We start from the raw sequence: 18,027 nt of genomic DNA on the forward strand, positions 1-18,027 counted from the left end.
GGGTTGCGTCGCGACGATTATGGCGACTCATTAGCCGCGTCGGTAAATCATAGTGATCTTTGGGTGTGCGCGAGTGGAGGGTTGCGGGTGCGAGCTCGGCGGTCTCGCGCGCGAGAAGCGAGAGCTCGTTGTGGGGGGTAGCGAGTGGAGGGGATGCGGGGTTGGGAAGGGGCGAGCCGAGGAGGGCCGAGGCCGGGCGAAAGGCTCCGATCGTCGGGCGAGAGTCCCTCTCGCGAGTCTCGGCTTCAATGGCTTCAGTTGCGAGCCGCCGCAGGTCAGGACTCGACGTGGTTGTTGCGTGTCGCGTCTTCCCGTGCGTTCTCCGCGATCACGCATAATCTCGCGAGAGGGGGAGGGGCAGAGAGAGAGAGAGAGAGAGCGCGCGCGCGCGCGCGCGTGCCGTTGGTCTCACGCAGTCGTTTGGTGCAAATTGACGAGTGGGTGAATAAGGTGCGGGGTATGGGAGGAGGAAGATCATCGGGGAAAGAATAAGGATAATCGAGGGTCGGTGCGCGGGATCGGGTGGTGTGGTCGAATCGCGATGAATTTTTGGCGTCGCGGCGCCGGCGACGGCCGCTGTGCCGGGTCCGACGGCGGCGGCTGCCGCCACCGCGGCCGGCAGCGCGTGGCACCTCTCGAGAACCGCGCGCCGCTCTAAGGAGGACCTTCCTTTTATACGCTTCCGAGTTACGACGCGCGGAGGGAGCACAAAAGCCCGGAGAGACAGAGGGAAGATCGCGCGCGCGCGCGCGCGCTCTCTCTTCGGCATCTCCTCCGCAGTTCTATTTCAGGGACGCGCGATCATGTGTTGACGCGAGTGCCAGAGTGTCGTCGACAGTGTGCGCAGAGTGCTTGGGGTGAATGAAGAGAAGCAAGGGTATAATATAGTTGTGGGGGAGAAATCTGCTGGCTGGATCCTTAGCGGAGTGAGATAAATTTGTTCGCGCGGAGGCTGAAGAAGGATGACGAACGCGAAGACGATGCGCCGTCGTTGCGGCTCGGGGCGAGCGGCTGGTCTCTGGCTGCAACCACCGTTGCCACCGTTGTTGCTCCTGTTGCTGCTGCTACCCTTCCCGGAAGTCAACCTCGTGTACTCCCAGCTGTCAGCCATATCGGATCTCGATGTGCCGAGTGAGTTGTTCCGATCAAGTCCGCAATATTAATGCTGCGTGGATGATGATTAAGTTGGATTTGACGCTTCGAGTGGCACGAGAGAGAGAGAGAGAGCTGCGGGATCCTTTGCCGTTCGTCTCTTCCTCGTGTTCGTCGCAGCCTCCTTCATCGCAACGTTCACTCCTTCTTGGTTCCCCATAGAGAGAGAGAGAGAGAGAGAGAAGGTTGTTATTATCCCGTCTCCGTCCGGTCCCTTCGAGTGCAAACCTCGGACGTAAAATCGATGATGGGGCGAGGAAAGCGCGAAGGGAGATGGAGTGTACGTGTCAGGGATACATCGTTATATCCGGGATTCCCTATTGGGAGGGAGATAGAGAGAGGAGAGAGGAGCCTCCGGACTATACTGACCCGTCGAATCAAGTTGGTCGTTTGGATTTAAGTAAACACTCGAGTGTATACGCAAAGTACCTTTCGAACGGGTATTTACGTTGGCCGCGGACTAGCGGTTTGGCGTACGGCTAGTTTAAAGTGCAGCACAAGTAAAATAGCGGAATAAAACTATCGGATCGATCCGCTTGTAGCAAGTAAAAGGTTCGTTCCGCACAGAAGGAATGACGGCTGAGAGCCAGTTTAATTAAACCACGGCGCTAAACCCTCTTTGAATTTATAGTTTGAACGATAAAAAAGAATGTCTTACTCAGGGGACTCTGCGGAAGAGAAAGAATCGGGATTTCGATAGTAAAGTTTGGCTTAACGCTAGTCGCGGGAGAGTTCCAAAGAAATGTGACCCCGATTCGTATTGTTGCAAAATTTATGGAGTGATTCCTACCCCTCGTTTATGGAACTTTGCTCTATAATATTTCGCGATTAAACCCTCGATAAAGGAATTTCAGTAATACTTGGTCGCAATCTTCGCTGAATAATCGCCGGATAATTAAGAGCTTTTATACTCTAATGAAACGTAGTTGCATGATTTAAAACGATGGAGGGTTTTGTTAGATGGAAGGGGGACTGTGGGCTTCCTCGGGGGTACGAGGGTTAGAAAATTCTTCTACTCGCACACACACACACACACACACACACATATATATATACTGCATAATAGAGAGAGAGAGAGAGGGAGGTATGTTAAAACCATCGCGCGCGCGGCATCCTCGTCGAGAAAGAGTATATGTATACAACGATCGAACGGTGCTTTTTGAATCAGCTGGCAGAAACCGCAAAACCACGCTCCACTGCGGTCGAATTTGCAAACGTTATCATGTTTGGCCTGATTATTAAACATTGTGTTAACGAAATTTATAGGAGAGAGAGAGAGGATGACACTGCTGCAGCCAAAATAACACCTCGGATAAATGAGATTGAGGTCATGCGTTAGGTGGTGCAATTTGTACAGTCAGATTAATACGTCCGCGTCCCGCACGTCCCGTTCCCATTGTTCCGAATCGAAGCCAGTTAATTACCGCTGTAATTAGCGATTCTCGTTACAAAACTGTACCAGGCCGAATTGCTTTTCTCCCGCGGCATATATTTCCCCGGTCTCTGTTTGACTTTTACTTCAACAGGTGTTGCCGCGGAAAATGGGAAGGAAAGTAGCGGTGCGTATAAACGAAGGAGAAAAAACACGCTTAGCATATATACATATATATATATATATATATACACATCACACTGCTCGGCCAACTTATAGGATTGTGTGTGCTCGCTTGGATTTGATTCGCATCAAAGTCCCCGTGCTTTTATAGCGGGTTATACTGTTGCTGCGCGCGTGTGTGTGTGCACACACATATATGGCAAACGTGCACACGAGTGGATTTGTTTCGTGCTCTCCCCGTCCGTCGAGCAATGAAATATCGAATGGAACGAATTAATCAAGGCGAAGCTGAGAGCGCGAGCTATCAAAGATTAGCCTTAATGACGATAATAGGATGATGCAGCGATTTATTTACATACATGTACATAAATACATACGAAAATGCGCGTGGACGCGTATCGAGGGAAGCGAATGTAAGCCAGCTTGATATAAATGGATATATATCATCAGCCGCGAAACGGAAGACGCCTGTGGAATTCCGACCCTCCTCCATCTCAATCTCCGAGATTAAGTTCGAGCATCATCGCTGTATCACGAAATTCGTCCTACGACAGTTTTGCTATCGCCGCGAGTGCTTGTGCTAATTAATTTTTTTCCGCGCGATCTCTGTGAAAAGGGGAAGGGAGGGGGGAGGGGGGGGGGGGGGATATCTAGAAAATGACCACAAAATCCGCGTAACGACACTGCTCGTCCGTCATTCGCATCCGCGGGTGACGGGATCGAAGGAGAGGAAGTGGAAGACGAACGAGTTCCATTCGTGTGTTTCGACTCTCGCTCTTCCATTTATGATAATTTGCACAGGACTTTGCTCAAAGTATGCTCTCTTCGTTCTATTTGGCAAAATCGTGTATCTTATCTCCGGAGGAGCGCGAATTGTTCGCGAATCTATCGTGGATTGGATTCGAAGCTCGAAGAAAGCAATCGTCACTCCAATTTCCCAGTAGCAACGTTTCAGTTTTCTGGACTCTCGTTGCATATATTTCTGTCGAGATATAATTGAAGCAAGTGTATATATACGCGTGTTATTATACAGAATTGCTGAATCGTGCGCGAGCGACGATGAAGAAAGTGCGATGTGCAATTAAATCGGGCGAGTGTTCCGATCGACCCTTCCGAAGGTCGTTGCTAAATTACCAAGTGCGGGGAAGGACGTCGGTTATAAGAAATGGCGAAACCGGTTCTCTTCGGCAATGTAGGAAGGATCTATCGAGCAGCGAGGCACAATCACGCGCGTTTAATAAGATCGCGCATGATGCATACCTCGAATAAGCGAGCAGCAACGGCGCGCGTCTGCACGAAAGACGCCTCATCACACGTGTTGGCCTGCACGTGTCACCTCCGGGCAATATCTCTCGCCTACTGCATATCCATTTTCTCACCTCATCCTCCTCGCAGCAAAAGCATCCCAGCGGCCCCGCCGATGCGATGCTCCGTGTTTTCCCATTTACACGCCGATAAACTTTGCAACTTTCGCACCCTCGCGTGCCGCTTCCAACGCTAATACCCTCGCTTTTCTAGTATTCAACCTTTATTATCCCAGCTATCTCCGCGAAATATCTCTCGTGTAATGGCCGAGATTTTTTTTCTACGCTCGACCAGCGCCGAAACATCTCACCGGCTGTTTTTATTTTGCGAAACGCGATAAGGGAAAGTCGAAAGAAATCTGTCGAAAGCATATAGGATACTCTGCACGAGTTACATATATATATATAAGGTATTATCGATTTTAACTCGTATGAATAAGGAAACGATAGTTTTAATCCAATGAGTGAATTTAAGTATTAATTGTGCATGTAAATGGGACATTATCGCTTGATTCATTCGTGATTTCGCCGGTATCAAAATGTTCGAGTTATTTTGGTTCTTTTGAACGAGAGAGAGAGAGAGAGAGAGTATCGTATTATTGTAGTATAATTTAAGCAGACTAAAATATGACCGTTCGGACTGGATTCGCACCGTTCTATTTTAAAGGTATGCTCGCGCGGTTTTCACGAGGGGTCGACTCGACCTTGTCCTTCGCGACACAACGAGATTCAATTGCTGCATAATTTTTAGAAAAACGATCAATATTCTGCTGGAATTAACTTTTTCACCAATTCCACTTTATTTTGAAATATAAGTAGGCTAGATTTGTCTATATATAGTGAACGTTTTCATCGTCCGTTTGGTTCGTCCAATGCTGTGATTCTGTGTATACGAGTATATTAGTAACGTTTAATTCCGTCAAGCTCGAAGGGGATCGCGACGAAAGGTCAAATTTAGAAACTCACAGTTTTTTCCAAGGCTGTTATTAAAGCTTAGAAAGATTAAATATATCGAGAAAACAATAAAGTCTATATATCTATGGTAATTATGGGGCAACTTTACCTACCCACGAGCATTTTAATTATATGCCAACAAATTTTTCATTGCGTTACGAATCAGCCCATCCCTCCCTCCCAACGTTGGCACGCACCTCCGGCCAATTATCAGGGGAAAAAATTATTCGCTTTTCAATCAGACTCGGGTTGGACGTAGCAAAAATATCAATGTTCTCCATTCTGATAGAACATTTGAAATAGAGTTACAAAGCTGTATATCGTTTATCGAAGCACAAGTCTTTCCAATTCTGAAAGCGAGCGAACCTTTTCGAGTGCCGTTTATCGTATATTTCTCGAAAAAATTTGCTCCGACACGGTCGAGCTTCGAAATAGTTCTATTGGGAGTTATTTTAAAAACTAAAAACGAATTACCAAGAGTCTTTGATGCATCGTTTGCCATTGCATCCATGTTTATAGGCAAACTCGAATGTTTCGGACGAGCCGTTTTATGGGTATATCCAGTTTTATACGGATGAAAACACGGAGAAATCACATTACCTCGCCGCCATATTCCGCGCAAATTTCCTACGTCGCAGTTTCGTCATTATCGGTAGTGATTTTTCGGTCGAAACAACTTTTCACTGCTGCGCGAACGCGTTTCCGCATTTTACTGCGATTTACACGTGGCCAAGATCCTGCTGCTCACCTTTATAAACCAATAAGAGAACGTACGCGTGTATATATATAAATCGAAGCTATAGTTTTTCCATCAGTATATATTAGCTATATATACTGAATGTTGCCTCTTCTCTCCCGTATCGCGATAGACGAATAATCGATCAATCGTAAATTCTGCATGATCAATGGTGTTTTTCCCATTGACTCTCGCGGAACGTTAATGATGGATGACTATAAGGAATTACGCGAAAGCGTCGACGTCATTACTGATACGGGAGGAATAATGCTCGATTATGCTTAAATAACGCACAGATAATTATCAAAGGGTCGAGCGAAGAAGATAAGGCGCGTGGAGAAGATTAATAATAAAGGCACGGAGCAGAAGGAGGAAAGGCGGCGTGGGGCGCACGAATTGGCGAGATAAGATCAAATTGACGCTCGTAGCGCGTATTCCGTACATTACAAGGGAATCGCGGCCGTTCTCTTTGGGAGTCCTTTCCTCGTCCTCGTCCTCGTCCTCGTACTATTCACTTATTTTCCTTTGCCAGTTTTCCTCACCCTCCCTCCATTCTTCTCGCGTAATATAAAAATTTAATTTTAGTGAGTGGTTCGTTTCGCCTGTATACCATTCATGGCCTTTTTACTCATTTATTATGCAAAGCTCTTAAGAATTTGTTTTCACATTTGCCAAGCTTTACTAGAAATAGCATTCTCTTCCCAGCAACGTTAATTTTGCCCCTTTTTTCTCTCAATTTGAGTTATTATTTAAGGATGGGAGAGAAACCGACCATTCGAGTTTACCGTCTAAAAGGAATATTTCCATAAGATGCTGCTTCTCGCTCCGAGACCCGACGATGAATAATATCCCATTTCCTATCTTGACCCATCGGAATTGTTACTAATACGTATATACTCTCGGTGAGATTTTAATTAATCATTCTCGCGTCATTTATTTCCGTCCCACGCAATTTTTTGTCAAAAATATTCTCTATATATTTTAATATAGATTTGACCGTTCGTGTACTCTCTTCCCCCCCCCCCCCCCTCCTTCCCTCATGAGCTCTCGCTCTGCCTATACCTCTTTCATTGTTTCCTTTTTTTCATTCCATTTTTCGTTGTTTCGCTCGACCCTGTCAACTTTCGCTATTCACGAGTATACAAGTCCCATTGATCCTCGCGCGTATATGCTAATTGCCTGTTTGTGTTAATTGAAAATACCATCGAGTATGCTGGTTGCCTAATTGACGCTTGGCTATTTCTGTCAATAATATCTTTCGACGTGCTCGTACCAAATTTATTCGCTCTTTGCTTCGGTAATTTGCATCGACTAAAAATTGGCTAAAAATGGAATTTGTCCATTTGTGTCGTTATTTTTGGAAAATGGAGAATTGGCCGGTCGCGCGCGCGGCACCGTCCACATGACTGGAGAGGGACCTAAATATTCCCCTATACACATACACACTACACGCCCGCGCGTACATGATAATAATAATAAACACACATTACACAAAATATAAATATAATATGCGAAAGGTTAATAGCCGGTTGCTTTTTGCCTCGCTGGGAATTTCCGTCTCATAAATATTCATTTAGATTCAATTCGCGTATGGAAAATCGTTTGTCTATTAAGGCACAAGGTCTCTCGTACCTTGGCGTACCCCGAAGCATTCTCCGGAAACTGGCCACTCCCACCGTGCGGCTCGAAGGCGCCGCCAAACTATCGTTCGGATCGAAAGGGGGAGAGAGAGAGAGAGAGAGACTCGCACACACACACACACACACACACACACACACAAAGGCTGAACGCGTATATATAGGAGAGAGAGCGCGCGAATCGAACGAGTGATTCACGCTCTTTTACGATTTAAAGCCATAGCCGTGCACCGATTTATGATGTCGTTATTTTTCCTGCAATGATTGCGTTTCGAATTATATATATCACGCACACATCGTAAAACTCGATGTAATGATTTCTTTAGCGGCGCTAAAATATTTTTTTGTCGCGCGAAAGCTGGATGGATACAGAAAAGAGGGAAAACTTTCAGTCGTAAATAAGGCACGACAGTTGATCGCTAGATCCGAGGGATCTGAAATTCTATACCTACACATACGTATATACAGTGTGTACCGCGGTGCTCTCGTATATATATATATATATATATATAAGCACAACGACAGACGGAAGAGATCGATTCGCGTAGCTCCCCAATAAAAGAACGGCTATCCCGAGCACCATTCCTGATGGCCGCGCGCGCGCGCCCCTTCCGTACTACACTGCAACAATCTCGAGGAAAAACCTCCGGGAACCACGCGATATCTTTTACCGATGATGATGAGGAGACGTAAAATCGCGATGGAATCACATTCGAGGATTCCTTCGGATTGCTCTCTTACCGCACGCGGACGCGTTCCTCTCTCTCTCTCTCTCTCCCTCTCTCTCCGTTTATGTTTTTATGAACCGTCGCGGAACAATATCCGAGGAATGAAAATCTTGTCCGTGTTCGGCAAAGAAGCCGAGGCTTAGAGTAGAAGATTCCGTGTACGACCCAATAGCCTTTATAGTGGATACGCGATACTCTTGCTTCGATACACCTATACCTATATATATATATATATATATAAAGGAGGTTGAAGGGGCACGATCGAATATCACCTCCCTCCTCCAAACGATCTTAGCCAGATGGCAAAGAGAGATCCTGATAAGCTTATTATTGGTTTTAATCAGGAAATGGAATTCTTCCTCTGCGGAAAATTTAGCTCTCCATCCTACACGGGGAGAAGAGATTTGATTATTCCTCCGTAAGGAGTAATGAGACTTTCGGTGAATTTGCGGGGATCGGATAGTTCTGCATGGTAGAGGGACGGAGGAGCCGTCAACTAAATCGAAGAGGAGCTTTTGAAATATGCCCGAAGCTAAGGTGACGCGAGCGAGCGGCAATGAGTCGGAATATGTAGACGACGAGACTACCGAGAGTCTCCTGTGTCGTACGCGCGCTCGCGCGTCCTTGGAACGAGGAATTCAGCTGCAAGTCGCGTGATATTACGGTAATCCTACTCGTGTTCCCATGAGAGTGACAGTCATGTTAGTTAATGGTACAGCCTCGTTCGGTATCCGTTATCCGATCTTAAGCGAGACTCGTGGGAGAGCATGTTAGACGACGATGACTACCCTGACGAATCAACCATGCCAAAACACGCACCGAACATGTCCCGATTATCCAATGTCATTTGTCAATTAATATCAATAACGCAGCTCTCTCTCTCTCTCTCTCTCTCTCTCTCCGGACAGTCTGTGTGCACACGCCTACCGCGCCGTTTCTCCTTCGTGCGATATACACGTTCACATGTATGTACAACTTTATTTCGCATGGATATTAGATTTCTAGCCTCGTTGCGGCTTTCCTAAGCCAATGAAATCCACTTCCGCCAACGAAAACCTCGCTCTTATATTATTCTCATGCATAATTATAATTGCAACCGAACACTGACCAAAACTTACGGTACACCTACCAGACTCTGTTGGAATATCGTTGTTTATCCAACTCTTATGTGTAGACGTAATCCATTTAATAGCTTTGCATATCTGTTTCACCAAAAGCCATATACTTACGTTATATATTCTCTCTCTCTCTCTCTCTCTCTCTCTCTCTCTCTCTCTCTCTCTCTTTCTGATTTTAATTCTAGCAAACAAGTCGGGATAAACTTGTAATTTAAGCATAGAAAGTTTGTAGGAAAGTGGGTGAGATTTTATTTGTTTGCGATAATAGAGATTAATATTTCTGGATGGAACGAAGAAGATGAGAGAGAGAGAGAGAGAGAGAGAGTGGTATATACGAGAGGAGATGTTCCACGAGTACTGGCTCGATTCGCGATCTTTCTCGAGCCTCGACGGTACCGAAGTAGGTGGAGAAGATTAAACGGAGCTGTGCGAGGGTTCATAGCAAGGCCAATGGTCTCGCTTCGTGTCAAGCTTGACAAAAGCCTGAAAGCACCTTGAGAAGAGATCCTAATCAGCCTAGCCAGCCCTGTTATATATATATATATATATATATCGTTGTATTAATATTCGCTTTCGGATCAGTCTAATTAATGATGCCATGCACACTATGGCCAAAGTTAATCGCACGAAACCCTCTCTCATTGTTCTTCTCCGAAAAGCAGCTTCGACAAAAAAGATGCTTGCTTCTTCTTCCAGCTGAATAATTGAAAAATATATCATGCTGTCCGATCTTAATCTTTATTCCTGCGTAACAAGAAATAATAGCATTAATATTTCAGTCGAACGCTATATATATATATATATATATACTTTGCCTCTCTCTCTCTCTCTCTCTTTTTTTCAAGGAATATCAAAGCGGTTCTTTTCAATAAAGCGTATATTGATTCTTCCCCTGATAGAAAAACTTGGTGCAGATATGGGGAGACTTTTGCAGAAAAAACGGCTTTGCGAAATTTTCGTCGCTGACGCAGGTTCTTTTTGGGCGTTAGGGGGAGAACCAGATAAAATGAGCGAGAGAGAGAGAGAGAGAGGGAGACTACGGGCAATTGGGAGAGATCGCAGGGAAAATAAAGAAAAGAAAAGGAAGGAAAAGAGAGAGAGAGAGAGGAAGAAAGAATGGCAGAGAGCTGAACGGATCGAAGGCTGGAGGACGATGGACCTCGAAGAGAGATTCCGGCGATTGGCAGCGATCCAACTGGTTCGTCGACCGTTTCAATCCGCAGCACGACCAGGACCACGCGCTCTCTTTAATTTTAACGAAGTACCGTATTAGTCTCTAATTAATAGAGGATTCGACCGATCGGTTGTTACTCTTCCTCCTCCTCCCCCCCCTCCCTTTCCCCTCCTTGGCGCGTTACGCCAACAGCTGGTACACACGGAACTATACCAAGCTCCGATACCCTAAAATTATGCCGTTTAATTACACAGTCTATTTCCCCAGGCCCCGTGCAGCTCTGCGTTGCTCCCGCGTGTGATTCCGTCTCTTCTTCGCCTGCGCTCTGCCAAACGTCTCCTACTCCCCTCTCCTCCTCCTCATCCTCCTCCTCCACCCCTAATCGGTAGATCCATTGGCACCGTTCCATTCTTCGCGCGTTTGCTCCTCTATACTCTCCTCCGGCCGGATCCTCTCTCGCACTGATCCATCCCTCTCTCGCTGGACATATCCAGCGAAGCCCGTCATCTCCATTTATACGAGTTATTTTCCTTTCATGAGATCCCGGGGAAGAAAAGGTAGAAATGGAGGAGGGAAAAAAAAGGTGTAGTTTGTGGGGTGGAGTAGGGGGGGGGGGAGGAGGGATGCAGGAGCCAAGCCATGGCGTTCGGTGCTGGATTTTCCCTCTCTCGAATACTTTGGAGTCGAGAGGATGATTCAGGCTCCGGTAACGCTTTGCGTTTCGAGTGGACTCTACTGTAATACGCTACTTGCGCGTCGTAGCAAATATAGAGCGTTCGTGTTGTGTGTACGTTCGGGGTAGAGAGAGAGGGAGAGAGAGAGAGAGAGAGTTAATAAATAATCCTGTTACTCGGGCTTCCACAGTATTCGGAGCCGCTGGCCACACGGGGTGGATGCAGCCGCGGCGCTACATAGGAAATCCGTGGTTCGCTGTGACCGAGGGTTATACGGTTTCGCGTGCACGAGAGAGAGAGAGAGAGAGAGAGAGAGAGAGAGAGAGAGAGAGAGAGAGAGAGAGAGGGAACTTCCAGCTATGATAATTCTCACGGCGAATATCCGATAGCACGATCGTCTCTGGGTATAGCGCGCGTCGTTGCGCATGCGCAAACGAAGGATTCTCTCTCCGAAGCTCGACTCTTCTTCGGCTATCTCTCCTCGTATCCCACAACCCCCCCCCCCCCCCTCTATCCCGCGTGTTAAAAGGGTGCGCGCACGCTGCTTATAAAGAGCATAGCCGTGCCCGACTTAATAGGTAATTATAACGCGGTATACGCGTGCACCTCGTGTTTATTTACGGAACATTCCGGAATTCGAGGGAGTATCGTTGCGCGCGTGTGTACTCGTTACGCGATAACCTTAATAAAAAGATCCGAAAAGCCCGCGGCTAATGTAATATGGACGCGATATGGCGGGAACCGGGAGACGCGAGCTTTGCTTTATTAAAACGTTATGGGGGGGGTTTTTGGGGTGGGGGGGGGTGGGGGAGGGATTGATCAGGAGCCGAGGAGAGGACCAGAGTCGCAGGAGTAAGAGAGAGAGAGAGAGAGAGAGAGAGAGAGAAAGAGGGGGCTTAATCTCGCGGTGAATTCGCTTTCGACAGATCAGACGGACGAGCTCGCTTTATTCTCGAGCTCGTAAAAATCCACCAATACGATTTCGACATTAGCATATGCTTCGCCTAGCCTCCGCTTTGGAGAGTTCGATGCTCCACGGAAAGATGGAAGTCTAGCGTTGGATGGCTCGATATCCGTATACGTATATAGCCTCTGATGCAGTCCAAATATCGATTGTACCGAATGAAAAGCGATTAAAGCATTCTCTCTCTCTTGAAATCTATATATATATATATATATATATATGTACGAACCTCGTCGGTGAAAAACTCTCGAGTACCGCGCGTGCACGGCTTGGCTCCTCTAACCACCACCAGCAGCGGCACACGGACGCACGCACACACACATACACACCGTTCCGAAAGAATCTTTTGTCCATTCCTCCCGTGTGCGGATTACTCCGAAAAAGTCAACTGGGAATTATTTACTGACACAATTCGGATTTGATTAGGTTTTCGACGGGGGAGAGAAATGGAGTAGAGAGCTGAAAAAGTTGAGAAGGACCGGGATGAAAGGCGCGAGACTAGGAGGGAGGAGAGGGGGGGGGGGGAGTACATTGTATCGGATCGAATGAAAATCACGCTTCGACCCTATCGGATTGATGTATCGTGGCCATTAGCGTTGGATCTCGCGCGCGTGTGTGTGTGTGTGTGTGCGTCGCTCTCCGTAGAGTTTTTCTCGCTCGCGGCTGTCCAATGTCGCCCTTGCCGGATCACACACGTACCGTTTATTCGATCGCTCATTCGCAATTTTTTATTTGCCACCGAAGCGAGCATTATTACGCCGCGTGGCATCGATCACTCCGTCTCTGTCCGGCGCTCGGCTATTATCGTCAATAACTGCTCTTCCACCGTAATTGTTATTTGTGCCAAAAGCACATGTACGCACTTTGAAAAAATGGCTAAAGGGTTAACCTTGCACAGCAGCTGCAAATCCGTGCGGCGGATTTGTCCCGCTCGCCGAGAGCCGCTTTTATCTTTGCTCGGATGCGTGGCACGACCAGTCGTTCACCGAACTCGGAGCAGATATTTACAGCGAATTTCTCCAATAACGCGCAGCGAGACTGCTTTGAAAAATGTTTGCCTCGCGTAAATATACGTACGTAGCGTTGCGACTAATTTCCCGTGATTTACCGAGTACAGAGGAATCTTGCAAAAGTCCGCGCGCGATTCCATTGCGACTAATTAATGACCGTCGGTGTACGTGGGAGTGCGCGTGATAAACTTGCGCATATATATTTATGGGAAAGTAATACACGCGCGAATGATTTAGGTGCAGGCCGATGCGCGTATTACGGGAGGCGAGGGATCAAGGCGAGATTGGATTTATAATTGTAAAAAGCCCACACTGTTATTTAAAGAGATTCCAGTTGGAGCGAGCGTATAAACTCGCGTGATCCAAAGTCGCAGGCAGCGTTTTCGACCGTTCGGTTTACAGAGCAAATATAAAGCGCGATCGCGTCCCTTCCCATCGGCCGGCCCGGCCGGGTTACGTCCCGATCGCGTATCTACAATTCCGTTGTATTTATGATGTAAAATGTAAATTTCGCGCGAGATCCGCAGCTCGATCGTGCAACTTAAAAAATAACGGATATTACTTTCTCGCTCACGCTTCGTTTCCGACACCCCCACGCGTGTGTATGTATATAATGCATGGTGGCCTGTGTGTGTGTATATATATATATATATATATATATATAGATAAGCGAAGAACGTATAGACATTATAAGTAAAGTGCGGAACACGTGTGCCTCGATCGCTTTTCTCCGCTTTCTTTCCTGTCGACGCTTGTCCTAAAAATTTGCTGACATTCTCACCACGTATATATATGTATATACCCTTGCACTGCGCCATCAACGTTGCAGTGGTAGTGGTATAACGGAGAACGAGCGCGCCCGCTCTCATCTCGTCGCGTTAAAGTAGATAAAGTTTGAGTTTCGAAGCGAGTGTACCAGAGACGGTGGCCAAAAAAACTTGCAAACTGCGCGTGATGCTGTATATACACACATATATAGTGGTAGTAGTAGGTGGAAAAAATGCAAGTAATGGTGAAATAGCTGTAACGAATTACGATGGGTTTGGTGGGTCGCATATGAATTAAGGATTCGATATCGGTGTGTACGCGTCTGACATTGTAAAAAGCAAAAATGTTATGGCTCGGATATGTAGTGTGAGTGCGCGTCTACATGGAGCGTATAGTGTGTGGCCGGTAGTTGGTTTTATCATTGATCCATCCGATGAAGAGAGAGAGAGAGAGGTGGTTGAGGAGGGGGGGGGGGGGGGGGGGAGGGACTATTCGTCCATTTCGACGGTTCTCCCGCTCCATACGCGCCTATATATACATGTGTGTGCGTGCTCTAAATCATCGGGACGGTACCGCGCGCGGGCAGGTAGTCGCGCGAGCATCGATTAAGCGAGATTTCGGAAACAGCAGAGCTCACACCGGTCCCCAACGGTGCGCTTGGATCTCTGCTAACAATTTGACCGAATGGCCCCTCGTGCGCAGCTCGCTCGCTCTATTCATCCGAGCACGCGCGCGCGCGCTCGCTAGCTTTGGAAATTTTTATCTGGCGCCCGGCATTATTGTGGCGGTATTAATCACTGTCATTTGCATTATTGAGCCGATGGCTGGCAGCGCGCATCAAAAACCCACTTAAAATTGTCAAATGTACCTTTCCATTTGAATAAACGTTATTAACGAGTTTTCTCGAGTACTTAGTTTTCCATTAATTCCGCTACGTCATACAACTCTTTCCCAGGCGTGACCGTTTAACAAAAGAGCCTTCCCGCCGCCGCGCGCGCGACCGGTTTATTCCGCGCGTAATACACACAGAGGCTTTGGAGAGACTGGATTTTTCATTCGTTTTTATTACTTCGTGACCAAGCCGCGAGTGATCAGGAAGCGAATCATTTGCCCGTTTCAACATATTCTCTCCTTTCTGCCCAGCTTTTATTAATCTTTCATTCCCTTTTACACACACACACACACACACACACACACACAGTATACGTGTGTATCTAGAGCTATTCCAGCAAAGGCCCCCCCCCTCTCCCCTCGCATCCCACAAAACCACCCTTAATTCTCTTCTTCAGACGTTCCGCTTCGTCTACCGTAAGCTCTGCTAGTGGCACGCGAGAAGCGTGCCGCAAATTCAAATGGAACGATCATGGCTTAAAACGATCGCTATCAAAGTGTTGCGAGCGCAAAGTAGTTTTTCTTCGAGCAATTGAGAAAGTATCGAACGAGTCTTTGTATGCTTATGTAAATTTATCGATCTCTGCACCCACTGCCAACTTTTCGATAAAGTTTTTATCGGTGGATTTCGTCCGGTGTGCGGCTCCACACACCTATATACTATACATACACACATACACAGTGTAGGACGATGGACGAATCGAAAAATTTGTAAATCACTTTCAGCCTCCTGACAGCTGAAAATAACAACCCGACGCGAAGCTTCTGTAATTGAAAAGCATTGAGAATGGCTACGGGAGAACGCGTACGATTCCATTGCTGTGTTTTTCGTGGAGGATGAGGAGGAGAGCGGAAGGAGTTGGTTCGAGGAGTATAAGGAGGGGGAGGGGTGGAGGAGTCGTGATAAAAATAGCAGAGGGCAAAAGTGAGAGCGATGAAATATCGGTGCGCAGTGGTGCGCGCGGTCCGCCACGTATAAGGGTATATCCAGGTGACACATCGGTCGTGCATGCGTGTACACGTGTAGCGGTGCGGAGCAGCGCCGGGGGAAAGTCCGACGGTAAGAAAATGACAAACCGTTATTGTCGCGCTCGCGGATATATAATCGCAAGCAGGTGAAATTAATTTGCAGGGGTTCGCGTTGTCTTTGCACACGGGGGAGCTCGCTGCTGGAGTATCGGGTGGAGCCATTATTTAGTGTCGGCCAATTAACATGCCGGCGCAATCACGAGTGCCGGGCTCGTTCGTCTTGCTACCTATCGATCGAGGCCCCTTTTCGTACCCTGGCCGCTGGCTGGCTGGCCTCGGTAACTACGGGGCAAAATTGCAGCCGGCGATAATATCAGATTCGTGTTTCAAGCACACGCCACTGCGATTCGCCGTTGAGAGAGAAATGCTTGGTATTAAAGAGGGGGAGAGGGGGGGGGGGGGGGTGGGTAGAGAAAAGCAGTACCACCACACCAACCGGGAAACACGACTCGTTTACGCATTTTCGAGCAATTCGAGCCGCAGTCATTCCATGCCCATTGTGCCCTTTGCCCGTTGGTCGCCGGTCTGCCGGAGGCCGATCTTCTTCACCGCGCTCGACCCTATTCGCGCCATAACTGACTACATATGTGTACTCGTCGCTGAAATCCTGCAACAGCAATGTTTTTTTCGAGAATTTTCAACCGATTCTTATACACCCAGCATCCCGATTCGCCCGTACGATTTTGCTATACTCCACAGAGTCCGCGGTCCACGAAACCGGATCACTATACCGCTCTATCCAAGCTATACTTGAATAGAACCTCGTTGTGTCGCAGGAGTAAAAGTACGAATATTGCCGAGCCCACTCCATTGAACTCCTTTATTAATACTCCATCCTACCAGCAGTGACAGATTTTACGATCAAACGCGACCAATTCTATCAGTGTGAAAAATTATCTTCCAACTGTATATAACCCTTTTACCATATTACATACACGCTACATGCAATATTACTTACGTCGTCCCGTAGCATTTTCCATTCATGCACGCGTGTATGATATTCTTACGCTTTCACATTAATCATATAGCAGCTTAAATCAGATTAATTATTAACCTTCTCCGATCAACGTCGTTTACCTTGGAACAGCACGTATATTTATCAATACCTAGAGATTTCTTCAATTTTACGTTCAAAGCAGCCGTTATATAGTATATTACAAGAAGAAGAAGGTATATAGCAGCTAGTATATATATATAGGAAATCGAGGAAAATGCGGAATCCGCGCTATTGGTTTGTCGGTTTACCGTATCGTCAGGTCGCGCGCGGCATCCAAATAAAATTCACTCGACATAAAAGGTAGGAGATGTCTTTTGGAAGAAACGTTCAAGTGGACATACGTTATCGCTTGTCGGTATTCGGAAAGTGCACGCGTCCGACTATTGGCCCATTACTTTCGCATCTCGCATCCTTCCGATGGAATCGAGTTTCCGGAAGAAAATATACGATCTATTTATCCGGACTGGAGGCAGCAACCGTTCCACCTCCCACCCCCCCCCCCCACCCCTCCTCTTTACTTATCCGAGTTTGCCGGTCCCCCGCGAGAGAGCAATGGCGGTTTCCCCGAGCGCGACGGCGACGACGCCAGCGAGCGAGAGGATAGCACACCGGCCGTATGCTCAGCACGCGGCTTCCATAAATAATCGGGAAGCTGTTGCCACACGACGAGAAGCTATGCTATAGAGCGCGGCCCATATACGCGCGCGGCAAAAGCCATGATACGCCCCGCCTGCACGAACGTCGTCACGAGAGTTTGTCCGAACGTTGTATAAAGTAGCTTTGCAAGCAGCTTATACGAGCTTGGCTGACGTTCCGTTATTACTCGGAAGGTCACCGAAGAGTGCTATTGCCCGCATCTTAGGCCGCAGAGCTCCGCCGATGCTCTTTTCCTGTCGATGGCACTCGAAACGATTGGACGATGCACATTTAGTGGATTCACGATCCGATTCGTTATCGATATCTCGCTCCGTCCAAAAGTCTCCGTTCCATATATGGGTGTGTGGTACCACACGTGTAGACCGGAAATCCTCTTCCTTGTCGCACCCGATGTCGATGAGGCTACGCCAACCTCGCGTGACGTGCTGGCTTATATATATATATATATATAGGATGAACCGTGCGAGAGAGAAAATCCATCGTTTTTCCCGTATGCAATAAGCCAAGTCGGAGCCTGGGCTCCTCCAATGGGGGACTTTGACATAAATTTCTCCGAGCCGTCACCGATAACCATTGAGCGCAGGAGGCGGGCTGGCCGCGAAAGGACGATTTGCGACCTTCCGCCGCACAGGGAGAAACACGAACAAGTGGTAACGGCTTCCACGAACGTCGCACTCGA

General features: G+C 47.4%; 1 protein-coding gene across 1 annotated transcript in view; it reads left to right on the top strand.

Annotated features, from left to right (window-relative positions):
• The first annotated feature begins 280 nt into the window (after positions 1-280).
• The window catches only part of side-IV (sidestep IV), a 62,558-nt gene continuing 44,811 nt past the window's right edge, over positions 281-18,027 (top strand). Inside the window, exon 1 of the mRNA XM_066745777.1 lies at positions 281-1,131. Within this exon, the coding sequence (XP_066601874.1) occupies positions 963-1,131 (169 nt within the window). The 5' untranslated portion in view covers positions 281-962. The remainder of the gene's footprint in view (positions 1,132-18,027) is intronic.

Source organism: Prorops nasuta, unplaced genomic scaffold (assembly GCF_024137725.1).
Source record: "Prorops nasuta isolate Cenicafe-Biocafe unplaced genomic scaffold, Cenicafe_Pnas_1.2 PNAS00083, whole genome shotgun sequence".
Lineage (NCBI taxonomy): Eukaryota > Metazoa > Arthropoda > Insecta > Hymenoptera > Bethylidae > Prorops > Prorops nasuta.